We start from the raw sequence: 21,999 nt of genomic DNA, 5'->3' as shown, positions 1-21,999 counted from the left end.
GTTTAATGTCCTGCGGTAGCGTCGCGCGGCAAAAGTCCGGAAGGTTTAGCTGTCAGAAGGGTGCGCCGCCGTGGTTGTCCACGACCCTCTTGGTCGGTTGGTATAATGTTCATTTTAATAGTAATTGTCAGCCCACACGCAACTTGGTGGACAACAACCAGGGATGCCACATGATTTTTTAAAATGTCTGTGAAAAAGTCTGTGTATGTCTGTGCAATTGTCTAAAATTTAAATATATCAATTTACAGTCATAGAAATCCATTAAAAATTGTGTTTTAAGCATTTGAAGACTAACGAAATAAGTTTCGATTAATATTTTTACAAAATATTAATTTAATGAAGTTTTTAAAAAGTCTGTGCACCTCAAAAATTGTCTGACACAAGCTCAAATGTCTGTGAAACACAGACAAATCTGTGTATCTGGCATCCCTGACAACAACCCTCCTTACAAACTGCTCTCAGTCTCACTCTCAGATATTATGTAGGAAAGCGTCTCTAAGCAAAACTAAGGCAGCGATATGTGTAGGTGGGTGTTGGTATGATGGAAATTGCTGGAACATGACCAAGTACAACAATTGTTGGCACCATTTGGATTAAGTAATTTCTGGAAATGCGTAAGAAACCTCATTAGAAATCCACAATAGAATAATATACTTATCAAACCTAGATATTGATATATTTTGCATTAATCATAAACTAAGCAAGACAGACCCCACAAAGCCTTTTCTCAAAAAGAGTCTTTCAAAAATTACGTTTACGATTAGTTAAACAAATAGACAAATATGTTGTTGCAATCTACTCACGATATATTTATAATTTCTTCAATCTACAAAAAAAAATCACTTCCCATAGGCAGCCACCCTCGGCGATCCGTACGACAACGCTCCACGGTCGCTGAATGTTGAAGTTCCGACCGAGGGCAGAAACACTGGTCCGCAGAATGCATTTTTACAGCCGCCGACGGGATTTATTTGCGTCGCCGAAAGACCAACCTTAAACTGCGCCACCGGGGAACCGACTGCAACCGCGACCAGCAGTGCCAAAAGTAGGCCCAAAAGTTTCATGGTTTCTTGCTGGAGGAGATACGTTTTCAACTGACAAAGATCTGCGGGTTGTATTGACTACTTTATATACAAGAGTATTCAACCAAAAAATATCAGTACTATTTATACAGGTGATTTGTTTTCGTGAACACAGGGAAAAATTTAGATGAAAAATTTGCAAATTTTATCCTTTTGTAAAATGTAACTATAAAATTACAGAAAAAAAATTAAAAATGTTTTTAAAATAACTGATTTAATTAAATCTAAAACATACAAAATTAATAAAAAGAAGTTTTCATACAATTTTTGTTTTACAAGTCCAGGTAAAAAAATTATGTTTGTCTTTGGCAGGGTTGCGAATGAGCGAGCGCTCACGGAAGACGTGCTCGCTCCAGCTGGAGCGTGAGTTTTTATCAGGTAGCTCGTGCTCGCTCGCGCTCACCGGAGCGTTTTGCGCTCACGTGAGCTGGTGAGCCAAAGTAGGTAGATTTTTTTTCCTGTTGAAGCAGCTGCGCGTTAGTCATGAAGTTTCTAGAACTATCTCAGCACAGGCAGCGAAAACAAATAAGAGAGTAGTCAAACAAATAAAAGTAAGTAATGAAATGGATTTGGAAAGTTCAGTGACGTGAAGAAATGCACTGTTTGTTATAAAATCCACATTTGACCGATTACATTGTATTGCTTGATATGTATAAACAATTTAATTTATTGAGAATTATGTTTATTTTAAGTTTTTAGAACCTGGAGATTTTTTTTTAAAAAAAGGTCCAATAACTCAATTTATTTGTGCTTTTTGGGTGTTTTTGAATACCCTGAATAGGCCTTTAAAAAAACACCAAAAAGCAAAATATTAAAATATGTTTTATTATACCTTTAAAAAACCCAGAAATCTCTAATATTCGGAAAATTCTACTCTATTTTCTAGAATATTAAAGAGAAGGACTATCTTTATTAAAAATGATCAGCCGTTTCAAATCACTTAACGATTTATTAAACGGAATGATTTTTTTTAATGGTAGCTCATTCTGACCCGCACTCTGGAAAGGTAGTCAAAAAACAGTTTAGGTACATAAAACAGTTTAATATTATATTTTAATCAACCAAGCACATAACATTGAATCGAACTTACCAGAGCATAAATCTTCTTGAATTGTTTTGTAATTTTTTCTAAGGTTTTTAGGCCCTTTTGTTTAGGCGCCCATACCCTTCCCCAGCACCTGTCTCTGCTTGCCTTAATTTTTATTAAGATAAGGCCTATTAATTCGAAAATATTTATACTTTCAACTCTGACTGTAGGTCTTCAAAATGATTTGTACCTTGCGAATCCAACCTATTATTCAAACACATAGTTAATGAAAATAAGCTATTCCAATTACGACATCAAAAAAAAAAAGTTCACTAAGTAATGTTTCCACTGCCCTGCTGCGCCTTAAGCAAAAAACTCAATCAGAATTGAAAAAAAAAACTTTCTCAAAAACGTAAAACGATTAGCGATACTTCCAAAATGAGCGCTCCGTGAGCGAAATATGAGCGCGAGCGCGAGCGTGGAGCAAACGCGAGCTGAAAAAATCGGAGCAAACGTGAGCGCGGGCAAACGTGAGCTAGCTCGCGCAGCGCTCCTCCTCACGAATGAGCGAAAAATGAGCGCTCACGAGCGCGTGAGGATCGCAACACTGATCTTTGCTGATAGAAGTTTGTTCTGCACTTTCGTCATCAGCTCTTAAAGATGCCAGGCATTAATTTGCTCAACTGGCGGTTAAAAACACTTTTAAATATTATCGTTCTAAAACTATACACTTAGCGGGGGGAAACAGAGGGACTAAACTTAATATACATGTAATGTAAGACTTGATTCCACTTTTTAAAGTTAAAGTTACAGAAAGATCACATTTTTTGTTCATAAAAAGCAGTCAACTAGTATTATCGAGAGGCGAATTACAACTCTCAAAGTAACAATTAACGACAAATCAGCTTTCATCGCGAACAATCCATTAAAAACTTATCAAGCTACACATTTCCCTCTCATGCTATTAAAAAGCGATATCAAAATGCACTGCACATTGTTGGTGAAACCAAAACAAAAACAGTAAAAACCTTTTTCCCTGCATTCCCGGCGTTATCCGACTCTCCGTGATAAAGTGTGACGTAGGAATCAATTATTAAATTTCAATTCCATTACAACCCTCACTCTCACTCCCTTGGATGAAAGCCCCTGCCGGCTCAAACCCCGAACTGCAAAATTTATGGGTGACATTTTCGGATATCGATCCAGACTATGCACCATTAGGTCAGGCAGCAGCAGGGCATTTTGTGACCCCTGGATGTATGCAGCAATGTTTTTAGCAACCTTCTAATTTGCATTGGACCATGTTTTGGCGAATCTGTACACGGCCAGTAGTAGGTCAGGCTGATAATGGCTTGAATCTCCAGGAAAGACGAAAACGGGGAGTCCAAGAACATTGCTTCCATGTTTAATCTCTGGAAAACATTCGCATGCTCGTCGGGCTCATTTTGATGAGTTATGGGATGGTCGTTAGTTTGTATCTTCATGTTTTTTTCTTCTTAGCATTGATTTTCATTTCGAAATGAGCCCGCTTCAAGAGAAAGACTGTCCTACGATGTGCACTTCTTTGGCACTTGCACTGAAAGAAGCGAAAAATGTTGATTGAAGCCTGTTATCCTCTGCCAACTACTTGAGCACGCTCGATTATCCTTTTATTGGTTTGCAGCGTGTGAGAAGAGTTTGTAGCTGAATAAACATAAATCTCAAACTAGTATTAATTTGTTTATTGAGGGTCTAATTTCTCTTTTTAATCGTAAGGATTCAAATAGTTAATTTCGTATCGAGGTGCTCCGATTTGGATGAAACTTTTAGCATTTGTTTGTCTATTCATGAGATGAACTCATGCCAAATATGAGCCCTCTACGACAAAGGGAAGTGGGGTAACACGGGCATTGAAGTTTGAGGTCCGAAAAACATGAAAAATCTTAAAATTTCTCGCATTTCCGTAAAACTTCATCAATTCCCACTCTCTTAGATGCATTCGAAAGGTATTTTGAAGCCCTTCAAAATGTGCCTTATAGTCCATGAAATTCCCTAACTTTTGACCTATGGGAGTATGGGTGTTGGAGGCTGTTGCAAAAAGTTATTAAGGTTTTAAAAAAATCCATTTTTAACAGTAATTTGCAAAAGCTATGAGAAAAAGTCAAACCAGTCTTGGATGTCTCTAGCACATTTTGAAGGGCTTCAAAAGACCATTCGAATGCATCTAAGAGAGCTGGAATTGATGAAGTTTTACGGAAATGCGAGCAATTTTAAGATTTTTCATGTTTTTTGGACCTCAAACTTCAATGCCTGTTTTACCCCACTTCCCTTTGTCGTAGAGGGCTCATATTTGGCATGAGTTCATCTCATGTATAGACAAACAAATGCTGAAAGTTTCATCCAAATCGGAGCACTTCGATACGACCTCTAGAACAAACCGAGCAGAATCTACAAATACTGCCTCTTAAGATTTTCTAAGAGTTTGGTCAGGTAGATTAACAATGTTTCGACGAAGAACTCCGTCTCAGGACTCTATACAGGGTAGAAATTATAAATTTTGCGAATCACAATGAAATGACTGAAGATGAAATAGCCTTTTCCATTTCGGGCCGTGCTATTTAAGTATCAAAAATTTTTCATTAATGATGGTTATCCTTGTTGCGTTAACAACCTTTTTCGGAATATTTTCTAATCAGCATTAATTTTTACCTGGCGATATCGTTATCACTATAGGTTCGGTTTTAATAGTTGAAATTATTTTAATAAAATATGAAACCTTCGTGCAATTTTTCGATCCTTCGAATATGTATTTTTAAAATTAACTCTAACAATTGGAATGGTCTGAAAACATAGATTTTTAGAATTATATCGAAACAATGCCACATCAAATTTTGGATTGCCATTTCAGCAAAATAAATAACTGAATGCAACAAAAAAATGTGTTGTGTTTGATTTTGAAATCTTTTAAAGCGATGTTCAGAAACAAAGGCAAGGAAAATGTGAATAACAAATACCTCGATGATAATTTTTTTTTAAGGTTTGGAAGATTGCCTAAACCTGCAACTTTTTATTTCAAGCTAAAAACAATAATTACGAATACAACAATGTACGAATATGCAGTCAAAAATAACATGAATCGAAAAAAATAGCTGATAAAAATAAGATTTTTTAATGTATTGTTTAATTTCAAATGAGATTTGAGAAATATAAGTATCAATAACAGCATTGAAGACCATTTTTAATAGAAAGCAAAGCAACGATTGCTGAATCTTAAGCAAATGATCTGTCAAACTGACAGAAGAAAATTACAGAATTTTCAGCAGAGCAATATTACATATCTTTTGCTGAAATTTTAGTTGTTCTGGCAGCAATTTTTTTTATATCAGTATTTATTCAAAAATTTATAATCCGGTCAAAGATTTTTTGCCTATTCTGGAAATTTCTGCCCCTATTCATATACGTACAACTTTGCCGAAGACAAAAGATACAGATTTTTGAATTTTCATGTATCATTTTTATATGGACAGCTGTTTCAGCCTGATCCAAAGTTATCTGGGAATATTTGATCCAAGATGGCGACCAATATTGCGGAGTTGGACTTTTGTAATACAGTCGACTCTCTGGTTATCGATCTGAATATTGCTTAACATAGTTTAAAAGTGGTAATATTTATATCTCGGAATAGTGACAGACTTGTGTTCTAAAAAATGTTTTATTTTACATCAAAATTTTCATCTATTTCGGTTAAATTTTCGTGTTTCAAAACAGTCAATTATTCATCGCATAAAAAAACAGTACTGAAAAGTGCCTTCATCATTTCTTTGAGTGCTGAAATGTGCAACTTTTCAGCACTTGCGTCGAAAAGAAATACTTTTCGATACTGTTTTGTAGCTTGCAACTTTTTTTAACGGTACATAATATATAATATACAAGCGGGGAAATAAACGATCCACAAAAATGCATGTTTTGATGGTATCACAGCCCCATAAAATTTGAGATTCAAAGTAGACTTCGAGTACTTATAATTTAAGATTATTTATCTTAAATAAAATATTTCCTAACTTTCTAGCAACTTCCATTTAGTTCCACTAAACATACAGTCGGCGGTCCAGAGATATTGCTGAGTTTATTCATTCATTCAAGTGCAATCGGGCCGTTAACAACGCCGCTGACTCAAGTCGTTCAAGTCGTTGCGGTGATTTACACTTTTCGAAGAGATATGCAGAACAAGCGATAATTGTGCAAACTTGAGCCGCCGCCACCGACTCGCACCACGTAAAGAAACACGTCGTTTTTTTTGCGACAATCAGTGTTTTTTTGTCACTCCGGTTGGTTTAGTTTGAGAAAAGATGGCTGATGTTCATACAGGTTTGTAAAAGTTTAGTGCGTTGATGGAAAGTTTTTTTTTCTTATTGCGCAATCTTGATAAGATGTTATTCGATCGATTCCAGGAATAACTTGCAGCGTTTGCGATGGTAAAGACTTTGTAGGGACTCGTTACGTGTGTCTGATTTGCTGGGACTACGATTTGTGCCAGAAATGTTACGAGGAAAAACGTTGCACTGCCCGGCACCGGCCACACCATCCGATGCAGTCGGTAATTAGTAGGGAAGATTTCTTCAAATCCACTCAAAGTGCAGTCGCTGTGGATGAGGTTCGACTGTGTTGTCCATTTTGCGGTGAACGAGAGTTGAATCTGGCAGCGTTACTGCAGCATAACCAGCAGAATCATGCCGAAGAGGCCGAATCCGTACGATGTCCGGTTTGTGTGACGTACAACGTTCCGGGAAACAGTCTGCTGGATGGATTGTTTTTGGAACATCTGCGGAACGAGCACAGCGAGCTAGATGAGGGTGAGTAGAACGTTCTAGTTGGAAGATATTCACCCTCTAAAGATTGTTCTTTGTCCGTTTCAGGTATATCCTGTACCACTTGCCAGAAGAAACCATTTGCGGGGAATCGCTACGCGTGTTTAGTGTGCCACAACTACGACCTATGCGAAGAATGTCACACTGGGAAGCGATTCAGCAAACACCATCTGCCTTACCATCCGATGCAGCAAATTATGCCCAAGGAAGCGTACGCAGTTCAGAATCCACCTCCGGAAAGAATCTTCCGGTGTCCATACTGTGGAGACGGCGAGCTCAGCGCCAGTGGTCTCAGGGATCATTGCCAAGAACTGCACCAGAATTGCCCAGGAATCCGGGTCAGATGTTCAATCTGCGGCGTCTGTCGAGTTCCGTACAAAAACTTTACCCTCCTAAAGTGCTCTCTGCTGGACCATTTGAGAGACTATCATGGATTGAAAGGTACCGAAGTAGCTCAAAACAGTGGGTAATTTACGAATTGTTGTAAAGTTATTCAAATACACTCCAAGAAATCAAATGTACTTTCTTGATCAAAAGAAAATCCCACTCAAATATTGCAACAATTTGCAAATTACCATTACCCAGCTTAACTGTAACCATCTAACCAAGTGTCCCCATCAGGAGCTCCAGAACCAGAACCGGAAGTTATCAGACCAATTGAATGTTCGATATGCTTTCTGGAGCTGGAGGCTGAGATAGTCACGGAAAGGTATTGCCAGTGTCGGCATGAGGAATTCCACGAGAAATGCATCCGGGAATGGTTGGCCATCAACCCAACCTGTCCGGTGTGTCGAGCAATGCAAAAGCCCTAGTGAAGTATTAATGATTCGTTTCTACTAAAAATAAAATTAATGTAAAATTATGAGCTGTAAAATCATTTCTTGCTACTTTTCCAATGCTCCTTACCTTAATTTCAGAAAGGTTTAGTAAAGTTGTTGAATTTTTAGATCAGTTCATTCGTCTACACTGAAAACTAAAAAATGCTAGAAGGTTAACAACTATAACTGAAACATTTAGAAGTTCATCACCAACAGGGTATAAACTAAAGAGTGTCAACTTTCGAATATTTTCATAATTTCCCAACCCCAATATTTGATATAGCCAAAAAAAAAATCCATAAAGTTGACAACACTGCCAGAGGAATTTTGACCAACTTTTGCTATTGGTCAAAAGATGACATTTTTGTTATTTAAAAAATATCTAAAAATAGGAATTTTCATAAATGCACCCCAAGACGGATCGAATGAGACCAAAACGGTCCAAATTGGTTCAGCAAGTGCCGAGATAATCCAGTGCAATTTTTTTATCAACATCCCACCACACACACAGACATTTGTTCAGAATTTGATTCTGAGTCGATATGTATACATGAAGGTGGGTATAGGAGGTCAAATTAGGAATTTCGTTTTTCGAGTGATTTTATAGCCTTTCCTCAGTAAGGTGAGGAAGGCAAAAATGCAGTATTTTGTTAAAAGAATCCACTTTCAATAGTGAAATAGCAGGAAAATGGCCTCAACAAGGTCCTAAAATATTAGGATCGAAAGAAAAGTTGCATTTTGCATCTTATTGACAAATTACCACAAAAGTGTTCCGAGTTTGGGGGTGTTCAGAATATGTGGGATGACTGTACAGTCGAGCAAACCTTATCTTACGATTCTCTTTCAAATAGCGCTTTCATCAGCAAAACAATAACGTCCACCACTAAGCAGCACTCGAAGAAAGTGTTTCGGAATTGTAGTTGCATTGAGCCGGCAGAGAGCTTCGCACGATCAACAGGGGATTTTTGATTTGTCGATGGCTGACGTTTACAGAGGTTCGCGGATATTTATTTAGAGACAGATCATTGTAACTTAATTTTGGAATTTTATGTTTCAGAATTCAACTGTGCGGTGTGCCACGAGAAGGACATAAAATGGAGCCATTTCGTGTGTTTGGTATGTCCCGAGTATTATTTGTGTTGCAAGTGCCACGAGGAGAAGCACTACAGCAAACCCCATCGGCCATATCATCCGATGCAGCCAGTGTTGAGCCAGCAAGATTTCTTCAAATACGTGAACAGTGTAGTCCCACCGGAGGATGACATTCGCCTATGCTGCCCCTATTGCGGGATTTGGATACTGACCGAGGCTAAACTTTTACAACACTGTCAGATCAAACATGACGGAGATGACGATCGTGTTCGGTGTCCCGTTTGTGTGACGTTTTGCATTTTGGAGCAGAGTTTAACGTTTGCAATGTTCATCGATCACCTGAAAAAAGGTCATTGTGAACGAGGACGATGTAAGTTTAATGAATATTTAAGCCGAAATCTCAGTACAAACAAACGGCTTCTTTTCCAGTTATGTTCTGCAACACGTGTAGGAAAACACCTATTTTGGAACCCCACCATTCCTGCCTAATATGCAATGACTACGATTTGTGCGAAAATTGTCACAAGGCAAAGAAACACAATCAAACTCATATGCCGTATCATCCTATGCAACCAGTTCTTCCTAAAAAGTTGTACGCAGTTCAAAAAACTTCATCGTTGAATATCTATCGATGCCCTTTCTGCGGAGAAAACGAGTTCAATGCCCAAGGACTATCGGATCACTGCCGAGAGCTGCACGTCGAGAGTCAAGAAATTCGCGTTCGCTGTCCAATATGCAGTGTGAATCGGTCGCCGTTCAAGAAATATTACTTGCTGAAGGATTCGCTACTGGATCATCTGAAGAATTATCACGGGATCCTGCCCAAAGGTAGCACTTATGGTAGTTATACCATAGATAGGATTATAGTTCAACTACCTTCAACAATTTAATAGATTACAATCCGGAACAGGAGATCAACCACTGTCCAATTTGCCTATCTAAACTGGCGGGAGGTACCGCGAGGAAGAATTATTTCCAGTGTATTCACAACAAGTTTCACGAAAAATGCATTCAAAATTGGTTGGCCATCAGTTCAACTTGTCCAGAGTGTCGCGCGAATCGGATCGACTGAAGAGTTCTTATTGTCATACATTTAGTTATCTGAAATATATAATTATTTTGCTTTGTTATTTAATTCTTTGCTATACTATGTTGCGGCTGATGCTGATTTCAATAAGTGGTTCTAATAAGATTTCCAATGACATTTTCTGAAAACTGTGACTCATGTTGTGTTATCACAGCAAGGACATCGAAAATGATAGCAAATCAGTGCACAGAGATAGTAGAAAGTTTTCAAGTTATGTGTTATCTCTTCTGGCATCATTTGCATGCTAGTACAAAAGCACTAAGCAATGCTCAAAACGGTTTTAGTTCCGCTCGAAGAATCTCGGTGCATCATGGCATCTTACCAGATGTCCTCAAAGTCGTACGAGCTAAGTTCCGTTCACACAGGTTCGAGTGCATCGTTCAAAATTCAGTTCATAGTACTAAATCTCCCTCCCCTTTCTCTCTTCAGACGTCCAGTGCAATGGCTGCGACCGGGCCACCATCCAGGGCCTCCGGTACGCGTGCCTGGTGTGCGAAGACTACGACGAGTGTGACCAGTGTCGACAGGACAAACGCACCAGCCGGAAGCACCGCCCGTACCACCCGGTCCAACCGATCCTGCCCCCAGCGGAGATGGCCCGCAGCATGGAGTGTGTCCGCTCGCCGCAGACCGAAATCCGGATCTACTGCTGTCCGCACTGCGGAGACACGGACTTTAACGTGCGTGACCTGACGGAACACTGCCAGCAGTACCACGCCGACGGTGGCCGCGGCCACAAGGTGCGCTGTCCGATCTGCGTGACGTTCCGGGTGCCCTACCGGCGGAAGTTCCGGCTCGAGGATTGCACCCTGCTGCGCCACCTGCTCGAGGACCATCGGGACGTGGAAAGTGCCGGTGAGATCGCTGTAAGAAGCTTCTTAAATGTCGAATCGAAACACTCTAATCGAATACCAATCACATTACAGTTCAAGCATCCCACGAGGGTGACTGTGCCATCTGCATGGACGATGTTACGCTAAGTGCCAGCCGGAAGTTTCTACCCTGTGGGCACGCGTTCCACGGGCACTGCATTGGCCGTTGGCTGAGGAGCAACAACAGCTGTCCGGTGTGTCGGGCGGAGGTTAGCAGGTTCTTTATGATGTAAAGAAATAAATGGTGGAATCACCCTCCTTTTTTCTACAGAATGTCTAGCCAGTGTGCTACGTTTACTCTTTACTTCTACATTGAGAAATATCATGCTTCAAGTAAACCGCACTGAAACGCGTTTGTACGAGCAAACCAGGCCGTAATTACTTCCGACGAATCCGGTCCCGTACGTTACACTTTGAGGGTTGCAGACAAATGGGGGACATGAATTACATTGTAGTATACTTACAGGGAAAAATAGCCTGAGGCGATCCAATGTTTATTGCTAAAATTTGATCCAAATGATTATTCTTGATTTTCCCATTCACAAAAAGACAGGTTTTTGCAGTACAGCTTAATGAAAATATTATGACCAATTATGAAATAGGTAGGTAACTTTAAAAAGGTTAAAACACTCTATTTGAAACAATATTCTTAAAAATTTGTGTTAGTTAAGCCAAAAAAAAAAACATTCTTAAAATGTTGAGAATATTCTCTACTATAAGGTATAAGGTACTCTTCTTCGCAATTCGCAATTTTCAGTGTAAGAACGGGTCTTGACCGATCTTATGCACTAGGTTCCCGACGAACACGCACTGCCCTTACACCTACATCTCACCCTTGCTCTGAGTCAGTACGAGCAGCACGCTAGAACACGCTTTGAGTGTTCGTGCCAGGCATGCACACCTTCTTTTCCGGTTACGCATTTTAACTCGGCCGGGGGTGGTACATTAAGTAGGGTTTGATGTAAGTAGGTATAAGCGCTAACCATTTATAGTGTGCCTATCAACTTTCATTGAAGCAAAAACTGTTTTATTTTTAGTTTGAATTCAAAAATTTATTGTTATTTACTGTGTATTGTTTTCTCCAGAAATCTTCCCTATTGTTGAGTCTGTTTATCTGTTGCTATTTCTTTTGTCGCGGTGTTTTGTTACAATTTTTGGTCCTAAGCATGTTATAAAAGTTTACCAAAAATACAATAGTAATATTTGTGTTAATCCTTTAACCATTCCATAAATTGAGTAAGGGCTCAAACCTCACTTGTTTGAAAAAAAGGGTGAAGATTGAAAACAATTGACAGTAAAAGAGAATTTATTTTATAAAAATCAAGTATCAATAGTAAGAGAATGATGAGCGTATTTTGAAGAATAAAAATGAGAAGCTAGATGTATTAGATGTAAAATTAGACAATAGTTAATAAATAGAGATACAAAACAAGCTTAGATTATAGTAATGATAATTTATAGGACAGATAAAGAATTATTCAAATAAATAAATTCGCAATAAAATCAAAAAAGATTAGGCGAATGATAAATAGACTTGATATTACTAGTACATTAAGGAAAAGTATATTTTTAAGGAAAAAAAAAAACAAAACAAAGTTTGTTACAGCAGTATCAATTGATAGAAAAGAGTGGAAAAGCTTTGAGAGATAAGAGAATCAAAAGTTAGTAAAATTAAAATCAAATGTTGGATATTAAATAGAAGAATCAGTGAAGATTTGGGAATCAGAAGAGCAAAATAAAAATAGGAGATAGGTGGTAGCTGAGAATGAAGAGAAGAGAAACCCCGTTGTGCGATGTTTCAGGTACATCCACAGCAGTTGACTCAACATACTGCGAATCAAAACAATACCGTCTACAATCACAAATTACTTCCCTTTCCCACATTGTCGCGCCCCTTTCTTTTAGCCGTCTCGACTCTGACCCGCGGTGGTCAAAGGTTTACGATCCGTTTCCACAGGCCACCAGCTAGGTCATCATGAAAACCAAGCCAACGTGGAGGTAAGAAAATAGGACACTCGCAAGGAACCAGAGCTATACTGTTCTGATCAAGATAATTCGGATGATCTAACAGAACTACGGATGTAGTTAGTTACGCTCCTTCCAGGATGTTCCTTACGTGGACGTCAACCGAAGAGCACGCAACAAGGTCAGTGCCATTGCATGCTCTTAGGTATCAATCCTTGGCCTGCAAGGTACTGAAAGCCTCTTCTTAAGGAAATAATTATGATAAAAATGATGTTTTCTGTGGGCTGCTATATTAATCTTCATATTTCAACTAACAATATCTGTGAAAATATTGATTCGATTCTAATGGTTAGAAAAGTCAGATCGTGAAATTTCAAGTTATTTTCGAAATAAAATAATGTCGTATGAACATTTAAAAATTGGAAATGTAAAAATGTTGTGTTTAAGCTTTTTTAAATGTTAGCTTGAAAATACCTTGTGGACATGATTTTTGTCAGGGAAAAAAATTAGTCCTGCAAAACCTGTTGCATAGATTTTATATTTTTTCAATGTTTATACTTGTTTTAAACTCAATCATATAAGAAGAATAATATAAAAATCATGTATATTTACACCGTCCGTGAATTATTATGACTTACAACTATGGCAAAGACAACATTTTGCCTTCCTCACTGAGGTAAGGCTATAATACTGCTCTTAAAAATGAACTTTTTATTAAAAGCTCAAAGACCCACCTTCATATATACATATCGACTCAGAATCGAAAACTGAACAAATGTCTCTGTGTGTGTATGTGTGTGTGTATGTATGTATGTGACCAAAATTCACACTGAGTTTTCTCAACACTGGCTGAACCGATTTTGACCAAACCATTTGCATTCGACTTGGTTTAGGGTCCCATACATCGCTATTGAATTGTTTGAAGTTTCGACAACTAGTTCAAAAGTTATATATAAAAATGTGTTTTCACATAAATCCGGAGCTCACTTAAATGTATGTAAACTATGGTTAGGTAATTGAAAGACCTGTCTCGCGTTATGACCACTTAAGTGATGTATTTGTACTTTTTTGATGCCGGAAATCACTTAAATGTATGTAAACGATGTCCGGATCTATCATCCGACCCATCGTTGGTTAGGTAATTGAATGACCTTTCCAACGAGTCCACAACATTAAAAATCTGGCAACCCCGTCTCGAGGTATGACCACTTAAATTATATCTGTGTACTTATTTTTCTGGATCTAAAAAAATAGCTGAAGTATGTGTCCAAACCACTCGTATTACCCATTGTTGGTTAAAAGTGAGGAAGGCATGAACCACATAGGTAGATCAAGTTAGTTTTTATAAAAAAGATCACTCTGAAGATTTGATTTTCGAATATTTAGAACTTTTTGATGGAAAACATGGACATTTTGACATAGGACTATGTCTTTACTTACTATATTGGGGGGCCAGTTCAGAAATTCGATCCAAAGCGTCACTTTTAAGCGTTAAAAAAGGGGACATTTTGAACGCTTATATCTTTTTTCCCTGTGAATCAATCCAGATGGTTGGACCACCAATCGAAAGAGGAAGACTTCAGCTATTGTTTAACTACATAGATAGTCTGACTAAACATAGTTAAAGCACTTAAAACATGCAATCAAAATGAGTAATTTTTCAGTACAAATCGGACAGATGACCAATCAGAGCGAGCGTATGCATTCGAGACCGCGCCTCTTTTGTGCCGTTCTCCGGCTGTGCCGCTATTTAAGCAGAAAATTTCGCAAAAGCAAGTCACTTTGGAACGAGCACTCGAACTGTGCACGTCGGGCCGGCGCGGAGCAGCAGCAGCAGCGGCCAATAGAAGAAGAGGACCAGCAACCAGAAGGAAGAACCACCGGCAGCAGAAGGAGGAAATTCGAGCGAAGCGGACGGCGTGGAAGTCGCTATGATGCGGCGGTTCTCATGAAAAATGGCCAATTCGACAGTTGTGGCCAAAACCAGAAGTGGCCGATGCCCTCAAAGAAGGTTCCCCCGGGGCCTGGGGGGACATTTACAGAAACATACGAGTTGTGGCAATATGGGTATCAAAATTCATGGTTTTTGATACTGAACATAATAATGGTCATTTCGACAGTAGTGGCCACAACCTGGAGTGGCCGGTGCCCTCAAAGAAGGTTCCCCCGGGGCCTGGGGGGACATTTACAGAAACATACGAGTTGTGGCAATATGGGTATCAAAATTCATGGTTTTTTATACTGAACATAATAATGGCCATTTCGACAGTAGTGGCCACAACCTGGAGTGGCCGGTGCCCTCAAAGAAGGTTCCCCCGGGGCCTGGGGGGACATTTACAGAAACATACGAGTTGTGGCAATATGGGTATCAAAATTCATGGTTTTTTATACTGAACATAATAATGGCCATTTCGACAGTAGTTGCCACAACCTGGAGTGACCGGTGCCTTCAAAGAAGGTTCCCCCGGGGCCTGGGGGGACATTTACAGAAACATACGAGTTGTGGCAATATGGGTATCAAAATTCATGGTTTTTGATACTGAACATAATAATGGCCATTTCGACAGTAGTGGCCACAACCTGGAGTGGCCGGTGCCCTCAAAGAAGGTTCCTCCGGGGCCTGGGGGGACATTTACAGAAACATACGAGTTGTGGCAATATGGGTATCAAAATTCATGGTTTTTGATACTGAACATAATAATGGCCATTTTGACAGTAGTGGCCACAACCTGGAGTGGCCGGTGTCCTCAAAGAAGGTTCCCCCGGGGCCTGGGGGGACATTTACAGAAACATACGAGTTGTGGCAATATGGGTATCAAAATTCATGGTTTTTTATACTGAACATAATAATGGCCATTTCGACAGTAGTTGCCACAACCTGGAGTGACCGGTGCCTTCAAAGAAGGTTCCCCCGGGGCCTGGGGGGACATTTACAGAAACATACGAGTTGTGGCAATATGGGTATCAAAATTCATGGTTTTTGATACTGAACATAATAATGGCCATTTCGACAGTAGTGGCCACAACCTGGAGTGGCCGGTGCCCTCAAAGAAGGTTCCTCCGGGGCCTGGGGGGACATTTACAGAAACATACGAGTTGTGGCAATATGGGTATCAAAATTCATGGTTTTTGATACTGAACATAATAATGGCCATTTTGACAGTAGTGGCCACAACCTGGAGTGGCCGGTGTCCTCAAAGAAGGTTCCCCCGGGGCCTGGGGGGACATTTACAGAAACATACGAGTTGTGGCAATATGGGTATCAAAATTCATTGTTTTTGATACTGAACATAATAATGGCCATTTCGACTGTAGTGGCCGGTGCCCTCAAAGAAGGTTCCTTCGGGGCCTGGGGGACATTTACAGAAACATACGAGTTGTGGCAATATGGGTATCAAAATTCATGGTTTTTTATACTGAACATAATGGCCATTTCGACAGTAGTGGCCACAACCTGGAGTGGCCGGTGCCCTCAAAGAAGGTTCCCCCGGGGCCTGGGGGACATTTACAGAAACATACGAGTTGTGGCAATATGGGTATCAAAATTCATGGTTTTTTATACTGAACATAATAATGGCCATTTCGACAGTAGTGGCCACAACCTGGAGTGGCCGGTGCCCTTAAAGCAGGTTCCCCCGGGGCCCGGAGGACTTTTTACAGAACCATACGAGTTGTGGCATATTGGTATCAAAATTCATGGTTTTTGATATTGTACATGAAAATTGACATTCCGACAGTAGTGGCCACAACCTTGAGTGACCGGTGATCTCAAAGCAGGTTTCCCCGGGGCCCGGAGGGTCTTTAACAGAACCATACGAGTTGTGGCAATATGGATATCAAAATTCATGGTTTTTGATACTGAACATGAAAATTGACATTTCGACCGTAGTGGCCACATCCTGGAGTTGCCGGTGCCCTCATAGAAGGTTCACCTTGGGAGAACATTTATGACAATTTTGCCGACAAATCTATGAAACAAAATAAAATATTTCAGATTTCACTAGCAATCCAAAAACACATTCAAATTGTTTGGTCCTATGTCTTTCGGTTATGTCTCTGACATACCATCTTGAACTTTTTTTTTATTTGTAGGAAACTTCGTCCGTACATTCCCTGTGTAAAAAAAGCCATATTGCATCATTAGTTTTTTCCAAATAAATCATCATACAATTTTACGGGCTGGTTATGGGCAAAATTCGCAACCTGTATGATGAGAAGGGATTTTCTGATCGATTTGGTGTCTTCGGCAAGGTTGTTGGTACACGGACAAAATGCGATATTAAGGTTTGGTAGAGCGTTTTATGCAGCGAATGCATAAAAAAACGAGAAGTTCCTTTTAATTCCGCTATATATTTCAATATCTTGACAGATACCTATTTCGTCTACTACGACTTCATCAGAGTTCTGTTCTCGACTATTTCTGATCAATTTTAGATATTGATGATGATTATTCAGAAAAAATAGGTACTCGGAAAAAAATTTAAGAAATTTTAGGTTTTATACCATTTCCTAGATTCTATTTTTTTTGCGGGTTCACACATCAAAAATTCTTGAAAATTAATTTTTTTGGGAAATTTAATTTTTGTCAAATAATTAATAATCGGCATTTTTGTTTTAAACAGTCCTCATCAATACCTAAAACATTATCAAAGACACCAGATTGATCAGAAAATTGCTTCAAAATTACAGATTTTCGAATATTTATGTACCATTTTTGTATGGAGACTTGTATGGGTGAACAAATGACACAAAATGTCTTCTTTGGTCATAGAAAAGGCCCCTACAAAGTTTGAGCTAAAGTATAAAAATACGAAAAAATAAAAATGGTCGAAATCGGTCGATTTCGTAGAGAATTAGTCAAATGTGATTTTATCCTTTTTAGAAAGTTTGATTTTAAAATTTCGAAATTATTTTTATTGAAGAGATCACAAAATTGCCTAAAATTTTACATTTTTCACACTAAAAATCAACCAAAAATAAAAAAAAATTAGGAAATTTTGACGACTTTCCAAAAATGTTGTGCGATCAATGTACTTTTTCAAAAATCCACACAGAAAAAAATAATGTAAATTTGGAAGCTGTAATTTTGGAAGGTTGAATATTACCTCTTTTATGATGTAATTTGACCTCAATTTAGATTGAAAAAGTGACATTACACCAGAATAGTGGTAAAATTACACATTTCCAGAGGTAAAATTACACATTTCCAGAGGTAAAATTACACCTTTTTTCTGACATAAAAGATTAGCATGATTTTTTTTCTGTGCATATCTCGTTTGAATAATGATAAATATTGTTTTAAATTTTAAAACAATTTTATAGATTTATAGATAATCGCATCGTTTTGGATAAAACATGGAAATGACCAGATAAAGTTCTCTTACAAACAAACAAACATGCAAATTACCATTACACAGGTTCCCCGGGGGATCTCCTGAAAGGTTCCGAATTGGCCATATCAGGAACATGTTCCGGGACTTTTCGTTTTAGGAAATGGCATACCTAAGCGGATATTTAACGAATTCAAATGATCCAGGTTGCATTCGACTGATTATTAGTTGTAATTCCAGGGAAAAATATGCATTATGTAAAAATCTCAACTCAGCTAAAATAGCACGTACTGGAAAAAATAGCTTTTATTACATGGTCCCGTAAAATCCCGAACATCTCCGATGGTTATGGACCGTGATCTTGTTCTAGTACATAAACAAGAATAATTTTACATTTAAAATGCTTCTTGAATCATTAAAATCGAAAAATCGAATTTAGACTATATTTTGCCAGTCCCGATTATTTTATCCAACCTCTGTAGAATAGAAATAATTTTCTTTTATTATTAATTAAACAACATTTCTATAAGTTTTTTTAGCTCCTTTTCCATTTTTTTTAATCTTCTCATAATTAATGATATTTACCGTCTTTTATATCCTCTTTTCTTAAATGATTCATACTAGTAAAAAAAACGCAGTCTGCTTACTCCTGCATGCGGTCGGTCGATCGAACACCGTGGCGGTGGGCATAGCCCGAAGCTACCGCGAAATATATCTGCATATTGCGGATTTTCACAATTTTCCGCAGTCGCTTTTCGCCCTTTCCTTTCAACATCCTCTTTTTGGCGAGTTAGGGTGACCGTCTTTTTTATTTTCTTTAAAATAATTTAAAAAAAATCCAATGAAACTTTTATTTGACAATACTTTTTGAATCTTCGATAAAAATATAAAACTAGTAATTCTTGAAAAAATCCTATAGAAAGACGAACCCATCTCTTTCAACACACATGCATGATGGGTTGATCCTCTGAATTATACACGGCTCATTTAAAATTACATCCGTTGAGTTTGGCGCAAAAAAAAACGAGAAAAAGCTCGGCTAGACTTTGAAATGAAAGGAAGCAAATAACCACCTTTCGGAAACAGGATAACACTTTTTTTTTTGCTCGATTCGTTTCGTTGACCCTCACTCCCTCAGCCCGGGCTTATCCGTTTATTTAATGAACCCAATTTTATAATTAGCTTGGCAGCAGGAGGAGGTGATAAGAGAAAGTGGGGATATTAAAAAAAAGTTCATTTTGGTCGGTACCCAAGGTGAGCAGGGACTTGTTCGAACAATTTTAAAAATTACTTTTTGCATCGCCACAGATTTTCAAATGCCATATCCAGCATCCCTTTATCTCTGAGTTCACTCTTTCCACCTATACGGTTTTAATGAAATGCAAACTTTGAAATGGGACACCTCCGGCTCCAGGGCAGGAGAAAGACACGTGGATAGCTCAGTACTGGGGCTTCTGTGCGCCAAAAGAGAGAGAGAAAGAGAGAAAGGCAGATCAAGCTGAGATGGGAGTGATAAGGTGTGTTGTTGTTGTCGGTCCGGAGGTTGTAATTGATTGCTTTGCCCACACGTTGGCTCCGGTGGCGTCCATCCGGGGGGAAATTCGCGATTATATGCGCCGCACTGGATTGATAGTCTTTTCGACCCAATTTGTTTTTTTTTCGTCATACTGGTCATGTCTGCAACATAACCCGGTGTAGAACCGTTTTAAATAAAAAAATAACTGTTATGCAAGCAATCATCAAACAATATTCAAAACAAATGTTTGCTTTCATGCTTGAAACACCAGGTTTTGATTAATTTTAAAAATAAACTTAGTTTTATATTCATATAGCTGGTTATTTTCTTAGTATAAAAAGTTTGATAATAAGGTCCTGAAACCCTACAACTCAAGTTTTAAGAAGAAAAAAAAACACACGTTATTTTAAATCAAAATTTTTAAATTGTCAATACAACATTTTACGATGGATCAACTATGGGAAACTTTGATAGAGGTTTTCCAGTATGATTCTTTGTTTCAAGAAAGGCCGCGATTTAAATATTTCAAAATGTATTTTAAATTCCATTTTAAATCCTTTCCATACGTCAAGTTTCTAATTTGATTACTTTTACATTGTAGAAGATTCATTTCGATTGATTCAAATTCCTAAGCTAAGTACAATTTTTCAAGTAGAGTGATTGTAGATAAGCCTCTCGAGCTTAACAAATTTACGCTAAAGAGCAATTCTCTACGAAATCGGTATTTTTTTATTTTATTTTTTTGTAATTTTTAATCCAGCTTAATTTTATTTTGGTGCCTTCGGTATTCCCAAAGAAGCCATTTCGTTTGTCCATATAATTTTACATACAAATTTGGCAGCTGTCAAAACAAAAATGATATATTGTCCATATAATTTTACATAAAAATTTGGCAGCTGTCAAAACAAAAATGATATATGAAAATTCAACAATCGGTATATTTTGAAGGAATTTGTTGATCGATTTGGTTTCTTCGGCAAAGTTGTAGGTTTGGATAAGGACTAGACTGAAAAAATGATACACGTTAAAAAAAATTGGTGATTTTTAATTTCACTTTTTGTCACCAAAACTTGATTTGCAAAAACGCACTACTTTTTTCTGATATGTTTTAGGGGACATCAAATGCCAATTTTTCAGAAATTTACAGAATGGGTAAAAAAGCTTTGCCGAGTTATAAATTTTTTAATCAATACTGATTTTAAAAAAAGTCGAAAAATTGGTCACGTAAATTTTTCAACTTTTATTTTTCGATGTAAAATCGAATTTGCAATCAAAAAGTAGTTTAGAGCAATTCCAGCTCAAATCAGGAATTTTTCTGGTACTTTTGTACCCGACCCTCTCCGATTTCAATGAAACTTTTTAGACATGTTATCCTAGGCCTATATAAGCCAGTTGCACTCGATAATGATATTTGAGAAGGGCGTAAGGGTTTTAAATATTTTTTTTTATTTTATAATTTAAATATTGCTGTATCTCTAAGCCGTTACATCGTATCAAAAAGTGGTCAAAGACAAACTTGTAGGAAATTAGACGGGCTTTTTGAAAAAAAACATACACTGAAAGAAAAATAAACGCCGATTCTATGAGATTTTTCAATTTTTTAGTTTAAAAGGTAAATTTTAAGGTGATGTCACGGTTTTTTTTTCGTTCAAAATTTTTGAGGAAATAGCCTAAAATGTGAAAAAAGACTCACGAAAAATGCAGGATGGTATGTCTCTCCTAAAAAATACAAAAATCATTTACTAAACTTGTTTTTTTGAAAAGTAGTCTAAACGTCAAAATTTTCAAAAACCGTTAGTGGGAATCGATTCCTGAGACAATTTTACATGAAAATCTCCATATTGACCATTGTCCTATGTCCAATCCTTGTGAAGATACAGCGGTTTTAAAAATAAAAATGTTGAAAATAATAGGTTTTTTTAGTGGTTTTTGGCAATTTCTATACGACAGACTGGATTTTTCAGTCTCGTGAATTTTTTTTACCGGAAAGCTCGTCCAATTTCCCATAAGTTTGTCTTTGACAGTATTTCAATTGAATGTATAGGCTTACAGATATAAGCATAATTACATTGCTCATAACTGAAAATAGAATATTTTTTTCAGTATGGTAGAAACCTGGATAGTAAATAAGCTTACGTAAATATTTAAACGAGTCAAATTAAAATGCTGTCAAAGACAAACTTATGGGAAATTGGACGAGCTTTCCGGTAAAAAAAATTCAAGAGACTGAAAAATCCAGTCTGTCGTACAGTGAGTCAAATATTTGTCCGTACCCCCCCGTACGGAAAATGTTTGTGATATAAAAGTACATAAAATTCGACTAAAGTACCATGTTTCATACATCAATCGTCGCGGCAGAATGT

General features: G+C 37.9%; 3 protein-coding genes across 8 annotated transcripts in view; 2 read left to right on the top strand and 1 right to left on the bottom strand.

Annotated features, from left to right (window-relative positions):
• LOC120430247 (beta-1,4-N-acetylgalactosaminyltransferase bre-4) overlaps positions 1-21,999 on the bottom strand; it is a 48,414-nt gene that overhangs the window by 18,812 nt on the left and 7,603 nt on the right. The gene's annotated exons all lie outside the window — the stretch shown is intronic.
• LOC120430248 (E3 ubiquitin-protein ligase RNF166-like) lies at positions 6,213-7,818 on the top strand. Of its 3 annotated transcripts, none has more exons than XM_039595332.2 (4): positions 6,213-6,456; positions 6,540-6,941; positions 7,005-7,397; positions 7,578-7,818. In XM_039595332.2, exons 1-4 carry the CDS (start codon positions 6,438-6,440, stop codon positions 7,766-7,768), a joined length of 1,005 nt encoding a protein of 334 aa, XP_039451266.1. In that variant the 5' UTR covers positions 6,213-6,437; the 3' UTR covers positions 7,769-7,818. The 3 variants fall into 3 exon arrangements, with proteins under 3 accessions (XP_039451266.1, XP_052563447.1, XP_039451268.1); XM_052707487.1 differs by having other exon boundaries at positions 6,519-6,941; XM_039595334.2 differs by having other exon boundaries at positions 6,214-6,471.
• LOC120430246 (uncharacterized) lies at positions 7,632-12,428 on the top strand. Of its 4 annotated transcripts, XM_052707486.1 has the most exons (6): positions 7,632-7,772; positions 8,626-8,769; positions 8,832-9,236; positions 9,296-9,694; positions 10,383-10,808; positions 10,880-12,428. In XM_052707486.1, exons 2-6 carry the CDS (start codon positions 8,751-8,753, stop codon positions 11,056-11,058), a joined length of 1,428 nt encoding a protein of 475 aa, XP_052563446.1. In that variant the 5' UTR covers positions 7,632-7,772; positions 8,626-8,750; the 3' UTR covers positions 11,059-12,428. The 4 variants fall into 4 exon arrangements, with proteins under 4 accessions (XP_052563446.1, XP_039451259.1, XP_039451260.1 ...); XM_039595325.2 differs by lacking the exon at positions 7,632-7,772 and having other exon boundaries at positions 7,966-8,769; XM_039595326.2 differs by lacking the exon at positions 7,632-7,772 and having other exon boundaries at positions 7,966-8,769; positions 10,383-10,819; positions 10,880-11,090.

The sequence above is a fragment of the Culex pipiens genome, chromosome 2 (genome assembly GCF_016801865.2).
Source record: "Culex pipiens pallens isolate TS chromosome 2, TS_CPP_V2, whole genome shotgun sequence".
Lineage (NCBI taxonomy): Eukaryota > Metazoa > Arthropoda > Insecta > Diptera > Culicidae > Culex > Culex pipiens.
This window is presented reverse-complemented; position numbering and strand designations above follow the sequence as displayed.